Here is a 27,360-nt window from a genome sequence, read left to right as displayed (position 1 = left end):
AGGTATTCGTAAAAAATGGTCAAGGAGATGCGAATCCAATTTCCGGAGAGACAATTTTGGTTCATCACAATAAGCATAATTGACCTTGGATATCAATAGTATATTTTTAAAACAAGCTGTACAATGATTCAGTCTCTTCAGTTTTTGCGCTGATGAAAATGCTTTGTTTCTAAAAGCTGATTCAAAGACAGTGCTTCTCTTTATGTGTGCAGCCACTGAAAAAGCAAAATTGCTATAAACGCTGCACATTTATGTTTTTAAAAATCTGCACAAATTTTTCGCAAACCCATATAGTGATTTAAATTTGAACGACATGAATAAAATATGTGGTGCCTGGATGGTTTCTCTTTGTCTTCAATTTCTACTCGCAGAGTAATTCCCTCCAGGAGGATTTTTTAGTAAGCGTTTTGGTCCAATTTTAAATGAGACAGACCATCTCTCTCTCTCTCTCTCTGCCTGTAAATCTTCTCAGAGACAGAACCCTAAACTCACTCTCTTAAGTGGCAGTAGTCTATTTCACTTGCCTTCTCCCTCACCTTGAAATTAATCAGTTTTGCTCCAAGTAGGTATGTTGATACTTTGGAATAGCATGGAATGCCTTTCCCCAGCTTTGGCTGTTTTGCCAGCTGCACCTGCTTCTGGATAAGGGTAATCTGGCCACTGTGATCCATGTTCTGGAAATCTCATTGTTGGATTACTGCAATGCATTGTATATCGGGCTGCCCTTGGAGATATCTTAGAGGTGGAAATCACTTCATTCAGTGTAGAATACAGCTGTCAAGAATGTTGGCTGGTATGCACATTACACCAATCTTAAAAGAGCTATACTGGCTACCTGTTTGGTTTCAGGTCTAATTCAAGGTTCTGGCACTAATCTTTAAAATCTTAAATGACTTGAGACCCAAATACCATAGGGAATGCTTCCTCTATCAACTTTCCCCTCCGTTAAGATCTTCTGCACAGGCTGTGCTACAGGCACCTCCTTTAGCAGAGTTATGCCACTTATCAACAAAGATGAGGGCCTCCTTGGCAGTGGCTCCCAGTTGTGGAATGTCTTCCCAAAAGAGACGGGCCTGTTATAACCCTATTGGCATGATGCAAAATTGTTTTTATTCACCTAGGTATTTTAAACTGTATGTTTTGATGTATTATATCTATGTTTCATTGTTATTTATCATATAATGACATAATTAGTTGTACACTGCCTGAAATCTTAATAGGATTAAAAAGATTTAATAATGTATAGAAATATTTCAAATCAATCACTTAATCAATCAACAGTAACAGAGAAATTTGAAACTTTTGTGCACAGTGAGACAGGTTTTGCCCCAGATCTGAACTGAATGCATAAGTAAAACACAATAAATTAACATGCTGAGTTTGTGTCTCCTATAGTTAAGTTCAGATACCATTTCTCCCCCCACCCCCCGCCCTGGTTGCCCCTTGGAAAAAGCAGCTATGCCAGCACTTTACAAATGCTAGTTGCTAAACCTTATTGTCCTCCACTGCTGTTATTTGGCTGTGTGCCAGTTGTCACAAGTGCCTATTGGAGAGCTTTCTTCAACATTCACTCGTTTGGGACTAGCACCCTCATTGTCACAGACAATTGTGAACCGCCCAGAGAGCTTTGGCTATTGGGCGGTATAAAAATGTAATAAATAAATAAATAAAACTAGTTTCTAACAGGGGTTGTGTTTGGAATTAAGTAATGGGTGCCAGGCAAAAAAACCTCTTTCTCCAAGGAGCTAAAGGCAGCATACATGGTTCTTTCCCTCCCATGAACACACTTTGTCCACACAATAATCCTGTGAAATACGCTAGACTGAGGGATAATGACTGGCCCAAGGTTATCTAGTGAAGTATCCTAACCTGATACTGTAACCACTACACCACACTGCAAAGCAGAGTCATAAGAACATAAGATGAGCAAAGCTGGATTAGACCAAAGGCCCATCTAGTCCAGCATTCTGTTCACACAGTGGCAACCAACTTTTGACCAATAACCCACAAGAAGGACGAGTGCAACAGCACCTTCCCATCCATTTTCTCTGGTGTACATAGATTTACTATCTCTGACTACTGAAAGTAGCTACTAGTCCATTTATTGAACTTTTCAAGCGCTGTATATTCAGCTTAAGTGCACAAGCAAAGCTTTCTTCAACACTGAAGTAATTAGGCCTCCTCTGCTCTCACAGAGCTCTTACATGTGCATCTCAGCATCACAGAACCTCTGAACAAAATACCCGTCTGTATGGGGGAAAGGGTTGTGATTTACTTTAATCTAGGGGATGACTTTTTATGCTCTGCACAAATGTAGCTTTAGTTTGATGCTTCTCTTGCACATAGTTCAGAACTTAGTTTCCACTAGTGCAACGTCATTTAAACTAATGGAATTACACAGTTTGATACTGTCCATAGAAAGAACTCTGCATGAACAGGAGCTGGTCATTTTGCTTTCTCAGTATCAGAGAACACTCCTCACGAACATTGCTTTACATACTAGACATTGTCAATCACTGAGCAGCACTGTATAAAACCCGCACATGCACAATTTCCACATATGAATCTCTGGGCTGACAAGGACACAACATTTCCAGATTCCCTAAATGACTGTGCATTTGTTCATTAACTGACTAGAGTGGAGGTGACCGTGGAGGTGACTGTGGACTTTATCCTAAGCGGTGCCCATTATCAAGGATGGGATGTAGGTGTTGCTGAACTAATCGAATCTAATTTGTAAATGATTGGGGTAATAAATAATACTAATTTCCCATAATTTTGGATGTAAGCCACTGCAATATTATTCAAATACAAATTCATGGAAGATAAATGTATCTATGGCTATTCCTTGATGACTACATACAACGTCTAGCTGCTGAAAGCAACAACACAAAAGAGCTACTGCCTCTTTGTGGCCTTCCCATAATGAACCAGTTAATCACTGTGGGAAGTAGGATGGTGGGCTAGATGGATTGATTCTAGGATCTTCTTATATCCCTAAATATGTTTTCTGATGCACAGAGATTATTAAATCATTATGTAAGACTTCTAGAAAATAAATAAATGGTTTATGGTTGAAATCCCATGTACATAGACCCTTAACTCCCAGGTGTGTTTGAATTAACCTGTATCGTTCATTTGTCATGAAGCAGAATTTATGGTAAAATATGAAAAATGCATATAATGGTTACCGAGTTTTATTCATCAAGTCAGCTCCACGTGCTTTGTAGTAATCCAAATTTTGTTGGAATTGGTAAGTCACAGGTCTTGGATTACTCTAAAGAAAGAGAATTAGTATATCAGTAAAATATGTGAAAACACTGTCAACAAACTGCAGTTCAATGAAATTTCTAGTTAGATTAAAATTGATCATAGAAAAAAAATTATATCAAGAAACCAGAAATCAAAATATTTATTCCCAAATTTTGTATTATTCGTCTTGACTAATCAGAGTACTCGAGAAAAGTATGACAATGTTTCAGGTTAGTATTATTTTTCCAACTAAACTAACTATAGCCACTAGATGGAGCATACAACCTTCTCTCTAACTATATAAAAAACTACTCTACAGGATGGAATGCTAGCCCTGAATGAAAAGATACATATTTAGTGCGGAATAGTAACATAGCTGTCCTACTTTTTCTCCAAAGGTGAAAAATCAATAATGTAAATTATTAAATTAAAGTCAACAGTACATTACAATAATTTATTTGGATTAATACTTCTTTAAAAGGCTAATTCATATATTTTATAGTAGTCCTTCTATAGAACATATTCAGTTAGAAAAATGCACAAACAAAACTTTGAAGGTGAGGGGATTTAAGAAGAATCTAACACTGAAGTTTGTGCCTCAAGAGAATTATCATTATAAACATACTGCAGATATTATAAACAAAATGACCATTAATGGAAGACATGGCAGCATGCAATAACCTCTTTGTGGACTCAAAGTTTAATTTCATCCCAATTTAGGAGGCAGCTTTGTCCATGAAAGGTAATATCGGGAAGTACTTTAGGAAGGAAGAGTTCACATGAAAACAGCAATTATTTCATGGTGAATATTGCATAAAATCTCCTTTCAATTTCATGGCAGAAGAAGATATTGTGGATGACAAATGTGACAATAGTGCCCTGAAAACATGCTCAGCTTTTAGAGATTTACCACATGAGACATCTAACTCTTCACTCACTCAGTTATACATCACATAAATTGCTTGTCATGGGGAGCAATACTCATGGGGTTACAATTCAAGTAGCCAGCTGTGTGGGAAGCTCCTTGTGGGAATCATGGCTCACTAAGATTGAAGAGCTGCGATCTTCACTCACCCACCTGCACCTATACTATCAGGGAAACTATATGTCCTTAGGCTCATTCCATAGACCTTCATTAATTTATCTTCCTGGATTGAGTTCAGTCTATCCTGTTAACAGTGATGTGCTTAATACAACAATTCATGTCTAATTTTGTTAACGATAAGCAAATATAACACCATTTATCTGTTTGGATTTATTTAGTGGAGCCATGGGTTCAAAATCTGAAGGAAAGAGATATGCTCAGAAGGATAGAGATATGCACAGTAACTCCTTGGATGTTCTTTTTTTTCTTTTAGGTTCTGGAAGAAGTAACTGGGGATGCTAGTAAAATCTCCCTACTAGACAAGTGTAGAATAGCTATCTACAGGTGGTATTGTCAAATGTGCTCAAGAGCATCCAGCCTTTCCATTTTATCCTACTCAGATTCGAAGACGTAAATAATGTTTAGATTAAGAAACAGCATTGTAAAGACAATAAGCATCTTTGATGAAAACTGTTACTTATGTTTATCAAATAGTTGGTTGGCAGTGCCAAGACCAGTCAATGAAGAGAATATTGTACTAGATGGAACAATGGTTGGATTTATTATAAGGCAGCTTCCTATATATTCCTATATTCCTAACACGAATCACCAGAAAACATATTGCTAAACTGTTTATATACAGAAACCTTTAAGAGTATTCTACAAGCCCCCATGGATAAAACACTGCAGACTTCAGCAAACCTATTGTTGTGGATATTTTAGGACAGACAGCTGGGGCAGCCTCTAACAAAGGAACACATTCAGCACAACAGAATATAAGTAGATAAGCTTAATTTAATTAAGTAATTAATGTGGAAATAGTGCAAGCATAACCAGCTAAAATACTAATTGGACTGGCACCAAGTGAAATATTTCACCCACTAAATGACTTTACAGAAAACCAATTATACGTTAAAAAACTGTAATAATCCTAAATAGATTTTAAGATGACCCAAATAATTAAGTACTATAGACATTTTGAAACAACTATTTGCTGTGAAGATAATTATCCTCACATTAGTTAAAAAGTCAGATCTCTTAAACCCTAAGATATTTCTATATTAGGGTGTCAGTGAGCTAGAATTCCATATTCACTGCTGTCTAGAGACAGTGCAAATTCTATTCTATCTTGAATCTTTGCTATTTAGAAATCAGTATAAAAAGCAACACTGTGAATTGGAAAAATATCAAGGCTACGAACTCTAATGTGAACTACCAAGAAAGTTTTCAGAATTGCAGTTGTAAGTTTTCCTGACGTACACTAACAATTTTTAATACACATAATCAACAATTTAGTACCATAGAAGGAAAGAGAATATTACATTTCGTCACCATCCTTTTTACCATCATCAGATATTTATATTAAAAAATTGCCACATGATTAGAGAGATAAAATATTATTTTCATAGTATTTCTGGTCCATTTTACTATTAATATTTAGAAACATGATTACAAAATGAAACTTAGGTTTCTTGAATACTACTTATTCATAAATGACAGGCTCTCCTTATGCATCTTTTAATGTATATGTATTAAGCTGTATTTTATATGCATTCAGTATTTTATACTGTGGTTTCAGCCATTAGAAAGGAATTCTAGTGAAACTGGCTTGCACATTCAACACTCATATTTTACTTTGAAATGTCTGCCTTTCTTTTCTTTAATTATGAAAAAATAAATTGTAATTATTACTAGGAACAACAAATAAAGAAGAAAAACATGTTCCTTGATTAGAAGGGCAAACAATATGCATGGATGAACATCATCATTCAATTTCATATTGAAGTGTTTTATGAATAAATGACTTTTTCAATAAATCTGTCCAACAAGCGTCATTCTTTAGCTCTCTTGCAATATGTGAGTTTAGCTATTGGGGTATTACCTGAGATTTTCTCACAGGATGGAATAGCTGAAGTAACTATTGAACAGTGTGGTGAAGTGGTTAGAATGTTGGACTGGGACTCAGGGGACTTCGGTTCTAATTCCCACTTGACCATAAAGCTCACTGGGTGACTCTTAGACGAACCTGCCTCACAGGGTTGTTGTTATTATAAAAAATAGTGGAAGATAATGTAAGGTGCCTTTGGCTCCTTGAAGGAAAGGGCGGGATATAAATGTAACGAATAAGTAAGTAAACAAAACTAATTCAAAGACTTCTCCAAGATGTCTACCTTTGAAATATCCAAAAGACCTGCTGTTTTGGGAGTTGGCAAATATTCACAATGACATTTTAAAGTTTATTCCCAAAAAGGTTGTGTCACAAAACTCCAGAAAATATGTAGCAGATTTGTTCCTGAGGATGGACATCTCCAGCATTTAGCATCTTGTAGATGATAGATTTGATTCAAATGAACAGTGGTCAAACACTTTTGGAATGGTATCTTAAGAGAATTTTTTTCCATAATTCTTTTTATTTAATCCGCAATCCTATGCATGCTTTCATGGGAAAAAAGTCCTACAACTTTTGGAGTATGCTGGAAATTGTAGGAGGTCCCCCCCCCCCCATTTAAACATGCATAGGATTGCATCATTAAAATATTTATATGCCACCTTTTAGGGGAAAGCACTTCCAAGGCAGCTTACAAAAGAGCACTAAAAACATAAAACTAATTTTAATACACAAATAAAATAACCCAATTTCAAAACCCGAACACAGCAACAGTTTAAAACCCACCTCATCAGACTTAACAGGACACAGTTGGAACAATTACATTTTAAAGATCTGTTTAAAAACGGAGCAGTCATATACATACTTCTTTTGGGAGAGAGTTCTAAAGGTATGGAACACTACTGAAAATTCCGTCTCTTTCTTTCTTTGCCACTTGCTTCAAATTTTACCCCTGGCTACACTCAGTAACTCTTTGACAGCACTGTACCTCATACGCTAAAATTAAATAATCCAGATTGTTCATTTAGTCAATAATTTGGGTGGTGGTTTTTTTTTGCTTTTTCCTGTTTTGAGGAATTGATAACTAAAAACAGTTTCTCCTAAGGGAGGGCTCCCCTACTTAATACAGGAGGGGCAACCCTACTTATTACTAATCGTTCAATAATGATTATGTAAGGAAAATATCATATTTGACTTAATTGAAGGATGCTATTGTCTAAGTGTTGAAAGACAGCAACTTTTAATTAGCTGCAATCTAGCCATTAAAATTTTACAATTCATGGCAGGTATATTTCTTTTTTCTTTTGCAATGTTAAGAAATGAAACAGAATGAAGCCTCCTCTTCTGCTGCAGACATGAAAACAAAAACTCTGAAATAGCAATTGCTTTCAAAAAGAGATTCCAGCTTTTAAGCAGCACCTAAATCAATAACAGTAAAAAAAAGTGGAAAGCAAAACTAAAACGATCTTTGAGACCCAAGAAACCAACTCACAGCAATTCAGATGATGGATACATTACTTTACTTGGGTAAAAAAATTAACTGGAAACAGGTTATTCTTTTACAATTTCAATCAAATTTGTCCTTGCAAGTATCCAGTATCATAGATACTGGTTTACTACAACAAAACATACCTTTTAATGCACATGTTTGGTTTTCCAATTAATACTCATGATGAGAGCAGAGGGATGTGTTTGTGGATATGCCTTTTAAGATTAAAGTTAATGGGGGAGCCATTTGTGCATTGTAGCATTAAGAGACACTGACCCACTGGATCAAAATGAATGCCTGCATACATAACATCATGTACTTTAATCCTGGATTATTGGTTCAATAACGGAACTGGTCCCATAGTAAGAGTCAACACAAAAGAAACACTCCCAGTCTTTTAACTGAAACCAGCACTCTTAATCCTAATCTCTATAGGAATTAGGGTTCCTCACCTTCAAATCCAAAGAAACTTCCATTAGTACCTGCCAATTTTTGATCCTGGTTACATCCCATTGCACTGTGTTGGATGACACTAGGCAGATATTGACTGGGTACAGAATGGTACTATGAGAGGCCCTCTCCAGAAACATCCTGACACTACATGAAAGGTTGAGCACAACTCTTTAGATCCTAGTCTTTATTCCTCTGAAAATCTATTCCAAAATCCTAATGGGTTTAGCATAATCTGAAGAGATGGAATTTTTTTTAGATCTTCTTTATGATAGTATCATATATTGTTTCTGAGTATCAAAGTTAAAGTGCCTTATTTTGAGATTGCTTCAGCTACACAACCATCACCGCTAGGAGATTCGTTAAAGTTTTTTTTTTGGCAGAAATACTTGGGGCAAATACTGTAAGCACTCAAACAAAAGATAGTTGGCAAGTTCTTTGTACATCATCTAAAACGGTAATGTCCTATATAACAGTTTAGCTTCATAATAAGTCATAGTGATAAGGTTAGCTCAACCACATACCAATAAGAACAACCAAAGATGAAGATTACTTTGCTTATGTTGCTGTATTAGAATTTTATTTGCTATAGGGTAAAACAGATTTGCAAAATTCACAGTTAACTTAAAACAATAGTTTAAAACCTTTTATTCCTAGGCTTGACTGCCTTCAGGAAGAAAAGAACATCTGGTTATTTAAGGAACACAATATGTTCACATTTTCTATGACTTTTGTTTCTAATTGAGTTTTTAATTTTTCTTTATTTGAACAACTCTAGTTAGAACTGTTTTTTAATCGCTTTATATTTTTGAGATTGCCATCCCTACGTATCTATTTTCCATTTGAAAGCGTCTGCTTTGAAAATTAACGGCACTTCTCATTGGTGGCGCAGCATGCAAAAAATTAAGCAACTGCAGCATAGTAAAAATACAGCAAACACCTACTCTAGGTGCTTTTGGAAAAAAATAAAATAAATTTCTCACAAAATACATGTATGCATTCAACATACTTTCCTTTTCATATCAAGGTAATTTTCAGAAGGATATTTTCCTTCTGAAGAAGTGTGGCTGAATGGAATGTAGTATGCATATTTGGAATATATTTCAATAAAGCAAATGAAAATGTGGAGATTGCTCTCCATGGCAATTTGATATTAAAGTCATTAGGTTGGATCTAGACTTAGGCCATAGCTAGACCTAAGGTTTATCCCTGGATCGTCCAGGGGTCAAACCTGTTCATCTAGGTGACACACAGGGGATCCAGTGCTCAGGCAGGGGTGAACCCTGGATGATCCCAGGATAAACCTTAGGTCTAGCTGTGGCCTGGGTCATACACAGAGAAGACGCACTGAAAATAATGGCACTTAAGTAAGACGTGACAAAGTTAAGTACCACTGATTTCAATTGGGCTGCTCCAAGCATGACTAAATTTAGTTCTACCCATAGAGGCTAGCATTGTTTTACAAGCCCTTGAGGTTGTTCTTTCTGTCCGTCGGCATGTCCTTTACTAACAGCACTTCTGAAATGTTGCAATTAAGAATAACTGGTTTAACACAACTTATTTTAGAAGATAAAAAAGTCAAGCTATGAAAAGAGCTTTATTAAAAATTATTAGATTAAGGGCTCATCTACACCAAGCAGGATATTCCACTATGAAATCAGTATATAAAAGGCAGGAGCGACATTACTACTTTATAGCGGTATTGAAGTGCACTGCACAATCTACACTACTGTTTTATAGTGGTACTGAAGTGCACTGACAATTGTTGGGGCCCATGACACATCTACACCAAGCAGGATATAACACTATGAAAGTGGTATGAAAGCGGTATATGCTATGCGTCAATGGGACCAACAGTTGTCAGTACACTTCAATTCCACCATAAAGCAGTAGTGTGGCTCCTGCCTTTTAGATACCGCTTTCATACCACTTTCATAGTGGAATACCCTGCTTGGTGTAGTTGAGCCCTAAGTCAGGAAATAAATTTAGAATAATCGAATTAGAAATTTTACATCTGTTTTACATACATCAGTTAAAACTGCATGCAAATACATATAGAATTATAGTTTCCATAAAACTGACAGCATTGACAGCTTTATTCAGAATCTAATATTTTAATTTTTGCATATATACGGTTTATTTCACGTATACCACATTTCCCCTTTGACAGGCTTAGAGCAACTGACCTATGGTTCCAAGATGTTCTCACTCTGAGGCAGCTTCAAGGTAAAACTATTTACAATTCTACTTTTTAAAAAGTCATTTTTCCAATAGGGTTCGCTCGCTACACATCTATTTGAGGGAAGATGGGGTATTTTAGAAGTAGTCCTCAAAGTGAGCAAATTTACAAACTATTCCAGTAAAAATGGAAGAAACAAAGAAAATATGCCCGAGTTCATTATGGCTGCACCTTTTTTGTGGAAAGGAGGAAGGAACATGGTGATCACTGACAAGAGAAGTGGTGTCTAGAGGCAGAGCTCAAGGATTAGTAAAGATAGTGTTGTAACATGTATTTTTCACTGAGCACAAAATATATGACACTATCATGGCCAATTTGTGCTTAGGAATACTTCTGTGTAGATTTATAGACTCCAAGGGCTCATCTACGCCAAGCAGGATATTCCACTATGAAAGCGGTAAAAAAGCGGAATATAAAAGTCAGGAGCCACACTACTGCTTTATAGAGGTACTGAAGTGCACTGACAACTGTTGGGGTTCATGACACATCTACACCAAGCAGGATATAACACTATAAAAGCAGTATGAAAGCGGTATATGGTACGTGTCAATGGGCCCCAACTGTTGTCAGTGCACTTCAATACCACCATAAAGCAGTAGTGTGGCTCCTGACTTTTATAGGCCGAGGAAACATCGGGGCCTGCTCCTGTTGGACTCTTTCCCCACCCCCACAGGGCAAACTGCCATCTTGGTCCTGTGGGGAAGAAGAAGGACCGAGGGGACAGGAGCAGGCCGAGGAAACATCGGGGCCTGCTCCAGTTGGACTCCCCTCCTTCGGGAGCAGGACAATCCCATCAGCCCTTTCCCCAGTCCACTTAATTTCTCTCTTTCTTTACCTCTTCCCTCCTGAACTCCTTTTCCTTGTGTGTCATGTCTTTATTAGACTGTAAGCCTGAAGGCAGGGACTGTCTTTTTTGCTAAGTGTAAGCCGCTCCGAGAGCCTTTTTTGGCTGAGGAGCGGGGTATAAATATGATAAATAAATAAATAAATAAATAAAATATATATCGCTTTCATAGTGCAATATCCTGCTTGGTGTAGATGAGCCCCTGGTTACTTATTGTGTTCCTGTGCTATAGGCCCTTTTTCTCTGGACTGAAGATGCTTCCACAAAGGCTGCGTTGCCCACATCTCTAAAGGTACTACAAGGGACGCAATTCCAAGGATAATTAAGAAATTTGAGAATATACTAGGACTGCAATCCCATGCACACTTCACTGAGAGTAAATTCCAGTGAACACAGTGGGGCTTACGTCTGAATAAACACTCACAGAACTACAGAACTACGGCATATATCAATTCACTCCAGAAAGTATTGTTTGGTTTCCGTTATAGAAACTAGAAGACTGTGAAAATTCATTAGTGTTCCACTAATACTTAATAATTTTCTAGGAAACTGTTTCTTGTTCATAGATATAAAACATACATATTTTTCACAAATAAAATGGAAAAAAAAATCACAGTTGCACCCCTATACTGTTGTAATTGCTTTTGTTTAAATTATAGGCACCATTCCATGAAATGGCTGCAGTAAATAATGATCTAACAGTATGATAAATCTTGTTTGGAAGCTGAAAATGGTTGGAGTTTATTTTTTCTTGATTTCCATCTTTTTTTTTATGGGTGCTCCAGGTGCGGGGAGGTGGCAGAATGTAACAGTAATCACTTACTTCTCAAAGTAATCAAACAAGTTTTGGCTCGAAGAAATCGGATCCTGTTTTAAAAGAGTATTATATTTTTAACATTTGCAGCTTTAGTGCCTGCAAATTTCAGAATTTTCAGATCTTTCAATATGCATTTTCAGATGTTTTTAAGTATCAAGGAGGTGATGATTTTACTTAGGATCAAAAAAGAAAATATGATGCACAAGAAGACTGAGAAGATGTGTGTGCAAGTACCTCGATGCAAAAACCAATGTAAAAAATAAGGAGCCTTTTTTTTTTTAAAAAAGGAAGTAACCGTTGTGTGCATTTAGTGAAATTCTTGCACTAAATCATGAGTAGCCATTAATAGTGCATACACGTTCTAAAGATGGTTCTTAAGATATAGAAATAAGGGTTCAGGTTATGCACTGATTGTTAATTTACTAGTAGCTGATTCACTGATAATCAACAATTGTACAATGTCTAAAGAAAATTATTTATGGTTCCCACCCAAATTGTATTTCACCTCACATGTCTAAAGATACAAGCTATTGCCTTCTAAAATTCACTTTTTGACAAGCCTCAGTAAGTCTTTATGATATTTGTGTCTTTAGTTTGAACTAATTATGTTACTTGCCAAAGACTCAGGTACTGGACAGATAATCAAGCCTACCCAAATGATTTGTGCACAATTCTAAAAATATAGTGAGATGTATCCAATGGTGGCTTTACATAAGGGAAAGTACTTCCATTATGGAAGTAGGGGAATCAGTCCCCTATGTAAGGTAGGGGGATCAGATTTTATCTCACTGACCCAGCTACTGCAGCCCTCTGCCCCAGAGTCCATACTGTTCAGGAGGGTCCTCCAACCCTCAGGAACTGCTTTTGTGGAACCTGCAGTGGGCAGCATGGAGCAGCAAAAATCAAGTGCCCCACTTTGTGCGAGTGGAAGTGCTTTTTGCTACCATTGAAAACAACTCAGTGTCATGAGTCATTTAAATTTATTATTCAAAGTCTCTGGTTAGTTTTGACATGACTTGTTCACTACTAATGGCTGATTAATTAACGGGCAAAAAGCAGTGGAGGCTGGTGGTGCCGATGTCAGTGAATCTGCTCCGGGTTTGTCAGAACCAGCTAGATCTTCAAAATTGCTACCCAAACGTGAATAACTCCTTAGAATTCTGACTAGTTCTGGCTGAAACCTGTAGCGGATTCACCACCCCACTTATATCGGAGCCATCAGACTCCACTGGCAAACAGTTCAGTAATGAGTCAAAAGCATATTACACGTCAGACATTTTCAGACTAAGCACAGGAATAAGGTCTTGAGGGCATGTCATATTACTGCACTGGGTCATGGGAGGTGGCTATGAAATTGGTTCATCCTCTCTCAGTTGGGAACAAGACAACCTCAAAGGTACAGTATTCTGGAGTTGGAAAGCAGAGCTGCTAAAGAGATATTTTAAAAATTTTTTTGGGAGGAAAGCAATTTTTGGGTTTCAGGTGTGCTTGCTATTTTGGGACTGATGTTACTGGAAATCTAGCACTTTTGCTTGTTTTTGAGCCCATAATTCCTTACCAACCTAAAAAATTGATTAGCAAGAAGAAACCATAAATCCCCAATGTCTTTTCTTCCAAAAAGAAACAGAACTTGTGAAAAGCTATTGTGATCGTTCAACAATTGTATTAAAATATTCCTAAAACATATATTTATTTAACAATATTTTGAATTGCTTATATTGAAGAAATTTCTAAGCAGTGTACAGAACACAAGATTATCTTCTCAGGAACGACTGTTGTATTCTCTGAAAACCTGGAAGGCTTGGTGCCTGTCTAATTTGTAATGGTAGGAAGCTCCAGAGAGCGGGCACTCTTGACACTAAAGGCCCTCTTCTGAGCCATGATGGTCCAAACCTCCAAATCTTGGATAACTTCTGATGGGCACAGCAACTGAGCAGGCCACTTAGTGATCTCTTAAGTAACATTTGTATACCACCTCTCAATCAAGGATGGATGAGGCAGAGGACAACTAGAGTTGAACAAGCTGTCTAGGGCTCACATTGGTTTGGCTTTGAAATAAACTATCTCTCTCATGGCAATGAAGCATTTGAGTTAGAACAGCTGCACGTGCTAAAGTGGAGAGATGAGATGGCTTATTTCCAACGAAGCCAATGTGAGCCAGAGTGGCTTGCCCATTGCTAGTTGTTGGCTACGTCAGGAGTCTTCAACTATGCTTGCAACTATGGGAAATGAATGCTGAGAATAAGCCTGATTTCTTGTTTTGATGTTCGTTATATATGGAGAAACACATATGCCTTTGAATGAAAAAACCAAAACATAATACAATTCCCTACTCTGCTTTCTAGGCATTTAAAATGTTAACACTGGGTGGGGGATGACTAGCAATATAGGAGAGAGGTATGTCACCTGCAGCATACAATAAAGACCCCATGCAAACCCTTGGTTGATAGTTGTATTTCCTAGCTTCATCAATGCACTTTTCAGCACCTTGGTGCTACCTGTGCTAGGAACCAGGAACTTGTGTTACCAGAGATGATGTCATGTGAGGAATTAGCAACAGCTATGAGTTCCCCATTAATATCAGAATATCTGGAAAGGCTTTAAGTAACTAACCTAAGGCCAATGATTTACCACCCGAACCTTGGATTAGATAACCTGCATCTAGGTCAAAAGTAGCAAGCTCGAATCTTGGCATCTCTCACCTTAAATTGCAAGAACTGGTACAATTGATTCTTACAAGACAACTTCCACCATTGTTAAATCTCTCATTTCATCATTCATTATTGAGAAATGTGACTACTAATAGTTTAAGAGCATTTGAGACTTTCTACTCATTCAAAGATTTCCAAGTTTGGCATTGGACAAAATTAAGGATGACTTACCTTTGGATCTCTGAGAAAAAGAGCTCTCATGATCAATGAGTGGACATCACCAATAGGTGGATAATGCATCAGAAGTCCCAAGCACGTCTGATAATTACTTGATATCACTAAAAATAATAGGAAATAGGATTGATATTTTTCTCACATTAACAGTTTAACATGAAAGTAATAATTTTGACCCCATTATTTGGAAACAGTTTACACTGGGTTGGATCTAGATTTAGTCATCCTTACTACAGCCATTGAAATCAATAGAACTTAAGATACTCATGACTAGTTTAAGACTGGGTTCAGACAACACGATAACCAACGGTGGTTTAAATAGTCGACAACTGGTTATTTGACCAACTGTGGGTTATTACATTGTGTAAAGAGAGTTGTTTAACCAACAGTTGGTTATTTGGCTGAAAAAAACAACACAAATAAACAATGCTGTGCAGAGTTGGCTATTTGCACCACTGTTGGTTATCGTGTTGTGTGGAGGGCTATTTCCTTGGCCACCATTGGTTATTTCGTCAGCCACAAGGCAAAAGTGGTCAAAGCAGTGGCTGCCGCTCTAGTCCAGCTGGTAGGATAGATTTTCAGCAGCAATGGTTGATGGGATACTAGCGGGAGGACTGAGGGGGGACAGAAAGGGCAGGGGATGAGTGAGTCAACACAGCATGGACTAACAGTCAACTCAACGCTGGTCCTAATCCACACCACAGCTGATTATTATCATGTTGTGTGGGAAGTACCCCCTAGATAAACAACTGTTGAATTGATTATTACCCCACCATTGATTTGGACATCATGTTGTACAAACACAGCCGAAGTCTCATTGGTTTCAATGGTTCTAGTTGAAATATATGGACTCTTATTATTACCGCATATTCTAGAGCTGCTTTCTCCAAATTGTTTCCTTTTCCTAATGTTAATATATAAAAAGTTCTTGATATATTTTAATAAGTTGTGTAAGATTTCTGTTCTCTAGTCTAGTTACCCTACAACAGCAGTGAGGGGTGGCTGGGAAGTGAACCTAATTATGGGTGTAAACTATTTAATTTCTTTAGCACTAAATCCTGGCAACCCATCTGCTGGACATGCCAAAGCACGACCTATTAATTATACTTATAGAGTTCACCATGGAGATTGTGTTTACATTGGTACTAATTGTAAATACATTTTAGAACAACTTGACTGTTTTGAGAACTCCAGTTTTAGAAATAACACCCTTTCCATTAATTAAAAACCTCTGTGGGAAATGTACGTAGAGCACGGGGGGGGGGGAATCATTGCAATTAAATGAAATCCAAAATATATTGAGTGTTTTGTAGCCTTAAGAGACTTACTAGACTGATCCCCCCTCTTCATGTGAGTCAACCTCATCTCCTTCAGTACCTTCCCATCTTTCTCTGAAGAGGTTTATAAGGAAAAGATGCAGGACTGGGCAAAATGAATAATTATAATCTGTGTAGGGAGCTACTTTATCATCTTCATTTCCGTTGCTGATCCGACAGCTTGTAATTTTATACATCTGCTTTCATTTGTAAAGCACTCACTTATCCTACTCATTCTTTATCTGTTCTGCCTGTTTCTTTTCCTTTCCTTTTGTTTTTCTTGTTCATGTTCAGATACCTGTTTTTTCCTTTTCTCCTTGAAGTTAGCATAATGAATGCAATACAATGGGCTCAGTCAAGAGTTCTTTTTGTCGACTATAATAAATGGACTACACATTATATAGAACCAATCAAATCAAATGTAACACACTATAAGGCAGTTAGGATAAGAATCCTTTATACGTTCTTAAAATAAATAATGCTGAAAGTAGTTAGCATGTCATAAATGTTTTTTTTTGTGAAACAATATTTGATGTATTTTCTTCAAACATGCCTTTTAACACTCTAACTGAAACTAGATTTTAGAGTTTCTTACTTGTTTCTCTCTCGGAAATAAGGCTACGAGTTATATGATTTTTAAGATAATTTTGTTGAACTGATTTGATTCAATAATGAAAATTATAAAAAAGAAACAAAGGAAGTAATGAAACTCCTCTCTGATATGACAAAATAAATAAATACTCTTATTTGCTATTATACTTGTATTGTATTATTGTATTTGCCAAACAATTTTCTGTTGGCAAACGTGACTATTGCAGAAGTATTTGGACCAACAATTTTTGTGTGTATACCACAGAAACATCACATAATACTTATTTTGAAGTAATACAAATAATCAGTGGGACTTTTTCTTTCATAAGTTTGTTTAGGATTGCAACGTTAAATTGATTCTAAAACATCTTTTCTATGAAGGATAATGGGGATACAATGATGAAATCTCATGGATACAATGATGAAAATTCAGACAATAATATGAGCATGTTACAAAAGGTTCATCCTATACATATCTACCCAGAAGTAACTCTAGCGAGGCTTACTTCCAACTGTGTGTATAGTATTGCAACCTTAGCTGATGATAGAACAATCTAAAGGATGTTTAATCAGAAGTAAATCTGGCTAAATACAGTAGAATCTGCTCATGAAGAAGTGTTTAAAGACAGCAGGCTAAGCAAGCGAAAATAATGAACTCTTATATCACATAATAAAAACAAAATCTGGAAATAAGAAAACTGAAATTTTGTAAAAGATACAATATTTTAGGTGAAAGACAGAAACAATTATTGGAATGGCAAGTATTTCTACTTCTGGTATCTTAAGTCTCTATAGGAGCAAACATTAAGGTTGAGGTGCTTTATGCAGTTTCTATCCAGTTTATAATTATGTCTTAACTTCATTGCAAATGAACTAGCATTAAGATTATTTCTAAAGTGTTGTAAAAATGTTGTATTTCCATCAGCAGCCAAACTTAAAAGGACTGCAGATATTGGTGATTTTTAAAAGCTTATAGTATATACAAAAGGCATTACAGGTGCCAAAGTGCATTTCCCCCCATAATGGAAATAAGGTAAAAATCTTCTGGTGGTAAACACTATTTCTTACATTCTCTAACAGTGATAAATCAGCTGAAAACAATCTTGACATACTGAGAACTACCACTAAGGACTAATACACTGTGAAGACTGGGTCCATCTTCATCAGAATATTTTGATTGAGACTGCTTACTCTGTTTCTGATTATGTGCTCCATGCACGTGCACAACTCATACATGTGGTGCACAGAAACCATGGGCTCATCTACACCAAGCAGGATATTCCACTGTGAAAGTGGTATATAAAAAGCAGGAGCCACACTATTGCTTTATAGCGTATTGAAATGCACTGACTGTTGGGGCCCACTGAGACATACCACTTTCATACTGCTATATGCTGCTTGGTGTGGCTCCTGCCTTTTATATACAGTTTTCATAGTGGAATATCCTGCTTTGTGTAGATGAGCCCCACGAAGAAGAACAGCCCTCATACAAGTTCTTTTTTTCTTTGAACACTGTAACACCACAGCTGAGAAAGTGCACAGAAGGGCAGCTCCTTCTTTGTGAACTGAAAAAATATCAAGTTGTGATTTTCTAGTTCATAAATGCGAAGGGTAATTTTGTATGAGTTAGTTGTTCTCGCATTACACAAATCAGATGAATGGTTTTTTCGCCTCAGATTGGCTTCATGTATATTGTTTGAACTAACTTTGACCAATGATATGAAGAAAGACCTCAGATATAGTGAGCTGGATCCAGGATTTGCCTTCTGTGAGAGGAAGTGCTCATGCAATGTAACTGCACCTGACTTTTGGGCAACCCTCCTCCCCCCCCCCCCCCCCGCTCTGGCCACTGCACAGCTCACCTCATTCAGAGAGTCTCCTGGCTATCAGGGTAGCTTTTTCAGAGGGTCAGGGAGTAGGAAAGTCCACTTCCATCAGTACAGTTGATCCAGCATAAATCTGGAACCAACCCAGCAGAAGGAACTAATTTATCTTATGATCAAAGTAGAAGTCCAGAGAGCTTCGGCTATGAGGCGGTTTGGAAATGTAATAAATGAATAAATAAATAAAGCAATGGTGGCAGGCCCCTAGCAGAATTGAGTCTGCTGCTGAATCTCTTATGACTGGCGGGAGTGGGGTTTTTAAAGTGCAGTATACAAGGGTGGAGCTGAGCCCTCTGCCACACATGCACTCCGCCCCATATTGTTCTTTTGTTGTTGATGATTTTCTTCTGGTGAGGCTCTGTGACCAGAAGTTACCTACATCAGAATATTATCCAAAATTAAGTTTATGCTGGAAAGCATGAAGACTATTCTGTCCTTCTCCCATCCACCCATACTATGGGAAGTAAATAGTGGGGTCCCACAGGGATTGTATTGGGACCAATTCTTTTCAACTTGTTCATAAGTGATCTGGAATTAGGAGTGAGCAGTGAAGAGGCCAAGTTTGGCGATGACACCAAGTTATTTAAGTTGGTTAAAACACAAAGGGATTGTGAAGAGCTCCAAAGGGATCTCTCCAAGCTGAGAGAGTGGGCATCCAAATGGCAGATGTGGTTCAATGTAAGCAAGTGTAAGGTGATGCAAGTTGGGGCAAAAAGCCCCAACTTCAAGTATAACCTAATGGGATCTGAGCTGGGGGTGACCGAACAAGAAAGAGATCTTGGGATTGTTGTGGACAGCTCGATGAAAATGTCCACCCAGTGTGCGGCTTCTTTAAAGAAGGCTAACTCCATGTTAGGCATTATAAGAAAAGGAATTGAGAATAAAACAGCCAGTATCATACTGCCCTTATACAAATCTATGGTGTGACTACATTTAGAATACTGTATACAGTTTTGGTCACCACACCTAAAAAAGGATATTATAGAGCTGGAAAAAGTGCAGAAAAGGGCAACTAAAATGATTAAGGGGCTGGACCATCTCCCCTAGGAGTGAAGGTTACATCATCTGGGATTGTTTAGCTTGGGAAAAAAAGGAGGCTAAGGGGAGACATGATAGAGGTGAACAAAATTAAGCTTGGTATGGAGAATGTGGATAGGGAGACATTTTTCTTCCTCTCTCAAAATACTAGAACCCAGGGTCATCCCATGAAGCTGATTGGTGGGAGATCCAGGACAAATAAAAGGAAGTGCTTCTTCACTCAGTGGAACATGGGTGGGAGGGTGCTGTTGCACCATGTCCTGCCTTGTTGGTCCCTGGCCGGTGGCTGGTGGGCCACTGTCTGAACAGAGTGCTGGACTAGATGGACCCTTGGTCTGATCCAGCATGGAACTTCTTATGTTCTTATGCTTTAAAATCACCAACCCTTTTTAATATGGAATCATTATGTACCCTTGGACCATTCTGATTGCAAGGCATAGTACAAGGAAGTAGGATTATTAAGAAAAATATAATGAAAGGCAAAGGAAAAGCAGTTGTGATGAAATTAAGGACTCTTGACTTGAATTTCCTCCTCCTCTCAGGGAAGAACAACTGCTGAAATAGTGCTATGGTAAGGGTGGCATTTTTGAACTACCAGCATGGAAATAGTACTGTAAATATGTGCATAGTATTCTATAACACTCGTGACTTTAAATTGGTGCAGGGGGCAAAGGTAAAAGCCAGCTGCCAACAGGGCTTAAACAAGAGAATATGGAAATGACTCAAGTTTTTCCAAAGCACTTGTAGTAATTTAAACCTCTGACAGCAATTGGTCCATTTTGCTTTTTAACATTTTCTGGTTTTATGTGAAGCTATGCGCACAACCTTATTAAAAAAAAAATCAGCTTGACAGATGCTTGCATAGACTACACATCTTGCCTCTATTTCTCCATATAATGTCAATAAATAAATTAGCCAGAACACCACAGTTCCAGTATTATTTTGGATAAATACTATGCTATCACCCACTCAAGACTGCAAATTGTAGTTTGTTTGCTGGATTTGGCGCTTGCAAAGTATCTTTTGATCTTACTGTATATAAGAGTAGCAACTGCAACTGCAAATACAAATCTATTTTTCCTAGGAGAACAAAGCATGAGCTACAGACTGTATTGTAAAGACTAAGCAAGCATAGAAGGAACTGTTCTTTCATCAATACCTGAAAAGAAAGCAAAAAAGAGAAGACTGCCAGATGTTAAGCCTTCCTCAGCATGAAAAAATACTGATAATATAAAACCTTCAGAGATGGTTTTTGTTGAGTGGTTTATGGCTTCTAGAAATTCCCCTCCCTAGAGAATATAGTAGCTTGTAGTCTACCTTTGTGAAAACTGAATCTTCTTTCTTTTTCTTTTCTTTTTTTAAGTGATAGTGATTCCCTCACAGGCACACCTTTATAAAATACTTTGTTCTACTTCTATCTCATCTTCAAGGCAGAAGAAGGGAACCTTCATGGATTCAAATTGGCTGATACTCTGTGTATTGTAACATCAGAATAAGGAGAAGCTGATAAATCAAGAAAGCAGAATCATTTCTCATTTATAGCAGCTATATGAAAGATGTAGCCAACACCCAGAAGTATAGTTTTTCAATGATTATTATTATTATTAAATAGCCCTTTCTACTTATTTGAACAACAAAGTTCTTTCTGAGGAAAAAGACACACACCTCATGAGTGAGCAATTATATTGACAATAGCTTCAAAACATCATGGTAAAGGTAGTTGTGGACATGGGGAATACATTACGAATAAAAACCTTTCATTCCAGATTAATCTGGGATGACTGCCACATCTGGGTTATTGCGTCATGGTGTATACGGCCTTCTCCCATACAATCCGCCCCACACACTCAGGTCCTCAGGGAAGAATTTACTCCAGTTAACAAAAACAAGGCTGACAACTATTATGCAGAGGCTTTTTCCTCTGCTGCTCCCAGATTATGGAATGACCTGCTGGGAGAGATTCGTCAATTTAACAGTCTTCCGGATTTTACGAAAGCTATAAAGACTGATCTCTTCCGGCAGGCCTACCCAGTTGAATTTTAAGATATCTTTTAATAATGTGCTGCTTTTAATAATGTATTAGTTTTAAATGTTTTAATTATATGTATTTTATGGCGTTTGCATTTATGTTCTACCCTGCCTCGATCCAGAGGGAGAGGCGGGTATCAAATCAAATTATTATTATTATTATTATTATTATTATTATTATTATTATTATTATTATTAGCATCATTTACAATTCCCACTTCATTAAAAATGTTCAGTTTAAGAGAAGAGTTAAGGCACTTACAATTCATACGTGCCAAAAGCATGATACACATGTTCTATACCTGTGGTAGAATGTGTTTCAGATGTTGTTGGACTGCCAGTCCCATCAGCCCTAGGAAGCATTGCCAATGGTGAGGGATGCTGGGAGTTCCAATGCAATAACATCTGGAGGGCCAGGCGTTCCCCATTCCTCTTCTACAGCCTCACCTATTGTGCTTGCTTACAAATTAGCCTCCGTGCACCCACACTTTCCCTTGGTTTTTCAACCCCAATCTTCCTCTGCAGCTTGTGGGAATGCTAACACTCAGGGCGCTACGGGCCAGTGACCACCTAGCTGCACACTGCTTTTTCTACATGCCTTCACATTTGGGTTAGAGCGAATAGCAGGGGCACAGGTAGGCATTGTGGTAAGTGTCCATTTCATCATGATGTGACGCACAAGTGAGCAAGTAAAACGAAGACATAACTTCAGGATTTATTACTAAATGCGCAGAGGACTGGCTTTTCCAAAAAGCTGGCCCTGTTTAAAATAAATTATTTATATCTTTAAGATTTATTAGAAGAACAGAGCAAGTTCTTTGAGTTTGATGTTCAATTTGTACTGTGCAGTTTAAAATAATAATTTCAAGAGACTGTCAGAATTAGAATTAGAATTTTAGAATTTATAACCACAAGATATTCATAGCAGTGTGCTCTTCCACTTAAGATAAAGCTATCCAAGAGGGTGATTATCAGAATTAAGAGTTCAGAATTTAGAAGCATGCACCATTAATGTAGCACTAACACAGGTTCCAGTACTCCCCCAACACCTGCACACCCACACCCACAAGCACATCACACAGTCAACCCCCACTCCTCCTTGTCACCAGTGCATATACATTCTACTAGCCAATTCTGAGACTGCTGTGTCCTTATTTCCATGCTCCTGACACTTAACTTTTAGGCAGGGCAAAGACAGCAGCAGAGGCTTTGAGCTTTTTCAGTCCCCAATGGAATGAGTTTTCCGACTGAGGACTGAGCTAGAACTACTCCTAGCATCTTCAGAGAGAAAATGATGCTCTGCATCCAAACCTTGTTGAGACAAAGGCCTCAGGATGTTGCAACTTGTATCCCAGCCCCTGGGGCAGGGGGGAGGGCACTTCACATGTGAATACAACTGAGAGTAAAGTTGAGGGAGCCTTCACCTAAGTAGGAATTATGCTCTGCTAGCAACTGGGAACAGTGAAACTCCAAGGCCTCTGCGTTCTCCCTACCTGGAGATAAATTTGGGAGGAGTATTGCCTTCAGGCAGGTTTGAGAGCTTTGTGGTGTGTTCAACCAGAACAGGTACAAAGCCTTCAGATTTCGTGAGCATTCGCTTAGAGTTAGCTCAAAGGCTTGACTGCTTTGGAGGCAAGCAGAGAAATATTTATGCCCTACTTTATTCTAACAGGTCATCCAACACAAGAACATCTCTGACAGGCCTGTTGCTGGGACAAGTGTATTGAGGTGGTCCCAATCCTGATAATCCACTGTGCATGTTGATAGCTCTATTATTGTTTGTGACTTTATTTTTATTGTTTGTGACTTTATTTTTATGAACCGCCCAGAGAGCTTCGGCTATTGGGCAGTATAAAAATGTAATAAATAAATAAATATTTCATATTTTACTGTTGTTAGAACTTCATCACTCTCCTGTCCTGGAAGGAGCCTTCCAAGTATCAAAGCAAAGTGTAAAAATATAACAAAGAGAACAGGGTTGACCTATCTTATTGAATAAATTCTCTTCTCTTTCTCATATCTCATCACCTGTTCACCCTCTGAAGACCAAGAGAAAGGCACTATCAAGGAAATGTTGATTTTGCCCAGTGCATATCTTCTAAAGGGAGGAATTTGGGCATAACAGTAATTTTAACTAGCTACTAGTATTCCCTCTTCTCTTATATTCCAACACAGTATTTTCCTTATCGTATGCCAGAGATCCTTTACCTCCAGCTTTTATAGGAGAGGTAATCTGTAATATAATACGTTCTTGCACATAATCGTTCTATCACATTGTCACATGGAGTGGATACTGAATTATTTACTGTTTTACTCTGTACAGCACCATGTACATTGATGGTGCTATATAAATAATAATAATAATAATAATAATAATAATAATAATAATAATAATAATAATAATTTTCAGAATGCACACAACTATTGTTCTTCCCACTGAATAGGGACATTCGTTATCTCTACAGCTTCAAAAGCCCAGACATATTTTATTTGGAACTATTAAAAGCTAGATGACAAAATGGCAGCTTTGGGTTGGGGAGGGGAAGCATGCTACTTGTTGCACCGTGAGGAGCCTCCTCTCTGTAAATGGTATATTTTTACTCCCTACATAGCTGATTTCATATGCAGTTATAGGTCCTCCCAACATTTCCAATTGTTCAAAACTTCATTGTAACATGATAGTTTGATGCTATGTGAATGCTCCTGCTTTAGTAGAAAATTATAGTTTCCCTCAACATCCAAACAGCAAAATTATTGCTGGAATTTGTCTGCAAACCAGAATCTGGAGTCTTGGATCCTGAATACAAAAAGAATTGGAGGAGCACTCATGGAAGGTCAGTGCTCCTCAGGGCTTATACCCGCAGTGCAAAAATTCAACCTATATTTCAGTCATTCTATCAACACATGGAAAAATAGCATTTGAATTAAAAAAGTAACTAGCTGTTACCTATATCAGAAACAGCAACGGTTAATGCTGCATCCATATTAAATATATGGAAAAACTGTCTAAAACCTTTCTAAAAAATAAACACGATTAGGAGGCAAGTTATAGGGCTTTTTCCTGTCCAACCATGCATACACTTAGATAAATGTTTAATTAAAAATACTTTCCTATTTCATACTTAACATAGTTATACTAGTTATATTTATTTTATATTCAGTCTGTACTTTTACATTTATAGTGTTTCAAATTGAAAGTTTTCAGTCCACTTTTAAAAATGATAAAAAACATTTTTCAGTAAAACATATCCTAGAAATACGGATCTTTTCATTCATAAGGTAATCTGAATTTACCCTCTTTATTGATTATAACTATGATTACACTGCTTAAAAAAGGAACTTGTGCAAGTCAGTTTTCCATACAGTGTACTTTTAAGAAAAACAAGTCTAAAAAACAAGTCTACATTGTCTCTGCAGAGGCCACTAGTGAGGGAGGAAGCAGCAGCCAGGCACCTCTCCAACGTGCCTGGGTCCAGCAACAGCTGAGAGCCCCCTCCCTCCTGCTGTCAACTGTAACTGCTGAACTTTACAACTAAGATTGTAGTGCCTGAATTTGCTTTCCTTTTCCCCCTCCTCCTCCTCCCTCCCAATCCCCTTTCCTTTTGTGTCATGTATTTTAGATTGTAAGCCTGTGGGCAGGGACTGTCAAGAAATACTTTTGTAAGCCGCCGTGAGAGCCTTTTTTGGCTGAATGGCGGCATAAAAATCCTTAAATAAATAAAATAAAATAAAAAGCCTCCTTGGGTTTCCAGAACTAGTTTTATGATTATTTGGATCATGGCCTATATTTATAGCTTGCCAACCAGATGGTCCCATGATAGATTGCTGTAAATTGTATTGTATTTTGTACTTCTAGCATTTTCAAAAATAACTCCCACTAATAGCATACTCAGCAGGTGAGTGTCAACAGAAATGGAGCTAAAATGGAGGCACTGAGCAACAAGGGGAAGGTATCATGATGGCCACGAGGATCCCAAAGGCTCCATGAGTATAACAGACAGTATAACAGTATCTATCTATCGATCTATCTATCTATGGGAGAAATCCCATACCCCAGCCCAAAGCATACTGAGCATGTAGAGTAGCCACCGAACATTAAGTTGGAAAATAAATGGGAAAACAGGAAGGGTGAGATAGAATGAAGTATCCTGGAGGAGGGAATGGTTGGCTGGTAGAACCTGGAACAAGAGCACTACTGTTAGAAGGGGAAATATACTGCAACCTTTTTTTTTGCTGGTCCCCCCTGTACTTGATGAATTAGTTTCATACCAATAGTAATATATTCATATTTTGTTTATATTTATATATTACATTGATTTCTCTGAACTGCCTTGAGCTTCCTTTTGGAAAATCAGATTATAAAAAGCAAAGGTTAAGGGCTTTATTCAGGCCTTAGCTAGACCTAAGGATTATCCCAGGCAAATGGAGGGGTCGTCCCTGCCTGCTCCTGGGTTCTTCTATGTGTCATTTGGATGCACAGGGATGATCCTGGGACAATCCCAGGATATATGCCTGGTCTAGCCATGGACTCAGTCTACTGTGGGCCCAGCAACTACACGTGGGTCCCCACAGGGCACAACAGAGCCCACCAAAATTCTTGTACATTTCAGCTGCCTCACCTAGGAACATACGTATTTGCAGCTGGTGGCTGCTGCTAGCCCAGTACAAGGTGGTAGGGGTGGGGGAACGCAGCTCTAATCTTATGATATTGCTGAGACCTTAATGATCCTATTCATTACTGCTGTTGTGCAGAAAAGCCCAAGGCTGAGCTGTAAAATGGGGCAGAGGCAAAGGAACATTTTATCAGGTTTCTAAATTCTGTATTAGCTGGAATTCAATGTGCCTCAGAAATATCAATAAAGCAAAAGAACAAATGAGAAAAAAAACCTCATTTTTAAATGGTCTCATGAATTTTAATATAAACACATTTTTTGGAGCCAACCTCAAGATCTTTGAGCATTGGAAATGAAGCATTTGAGGCAACTGGGTCTATCAAAAATCAAATGTGAATAATTGTTTGCAAGATTTGGCTCTGAAATAGTACCCACAGGTGTGCTGGAGACTTCTGTATGATTCTTGCATGTTAGCTAATGCACACAAATCTTTTACAGACTTATCTACAAAGGCTTTATAGACTTTAAAACTTGGAATGTTATTAGATTTATAAAATTTGTCCTGGAGAGGTAGGAAGTCTTTAAGATACAACCTACTGGAAAGCCTAGTTCTTGGTAACCATCATTTGCTTAATTTATCTTTTTGTGCTTTGGAACATGTCTCTCAACCAATTAGGATAAATTGGCAGTTTTACTAAAAATGTCTTTCAGTTACTTTTTATCTTCCCAAGTCTTCTCTTCTCTTCATTAGCTTAATAAAGATTTTTATTCAGGGCAAATCTCTAAACAATATATTATGTAACTACATAAAAATCAATGTTTACTCTAAACACTCTCATGAACATGTATGTTTAAGGCACAGTTTATACACTTTAATAGGCATGCTCTTGCAATAATTTAAGAGCTCTTAAAATAATTTAAGAGCTCATGTGACATACTGCAG

At 37.6% G+C, this 27,360-nt stretch overlaps 1 protein-coding gene across 5 annotated transcripts in view; it reads right to left on the bottom strand.

Moving 5' to 3' along the window:
* Positions 1–27,360, bottom strand: part of TBC1D5 (TBC1 domain family member 5) — a 314,125-nt gene that overhangs the window by 57,802 nt on the left and 228,963 nt on the right. For all 5 annotated transcript variants that reach the window (XM_063128520.1, XM_063128512.1, XM_063128544.1 and 2 more), the window contains exons 15-16: positions 14,946–15,052; positions 3,192–3,277 (exon numbers count right to left, since the gene is read on the bottom strand). In XM_063128520.1, the coding sequence (XP_062984590.1) occupies positions 3,192–3,277; positions 14,946–15,052 (193 nt within the window). The remainder of the gene's footprint in view (positions 1–3,191; positions 3,278–14,945; positions 15,053–27,360) is intronic.

The sequence above is a fragment of the Elgaria multicarinata genome, chromosome 1 (assembly GCF_023053635.1).
Source record: "Elgaria multicarinata webbii isolate HBS135686 ecotype San Diego chromosome 1, rElgMul1.1.pri, whole genome shotgun sequence".
Taxonomy (NCBI): Eukaryota; Metazoa; Chordata; class Lepidosauria; order Squamata; family Anguidae; genus Elgaria; species Elgaria multicarinata.
The sequence above is the reverse complement of the archived record's forward strand: the minus strand, read 5'-3'. Positions and strand labels throughout refer to the sequence as shown.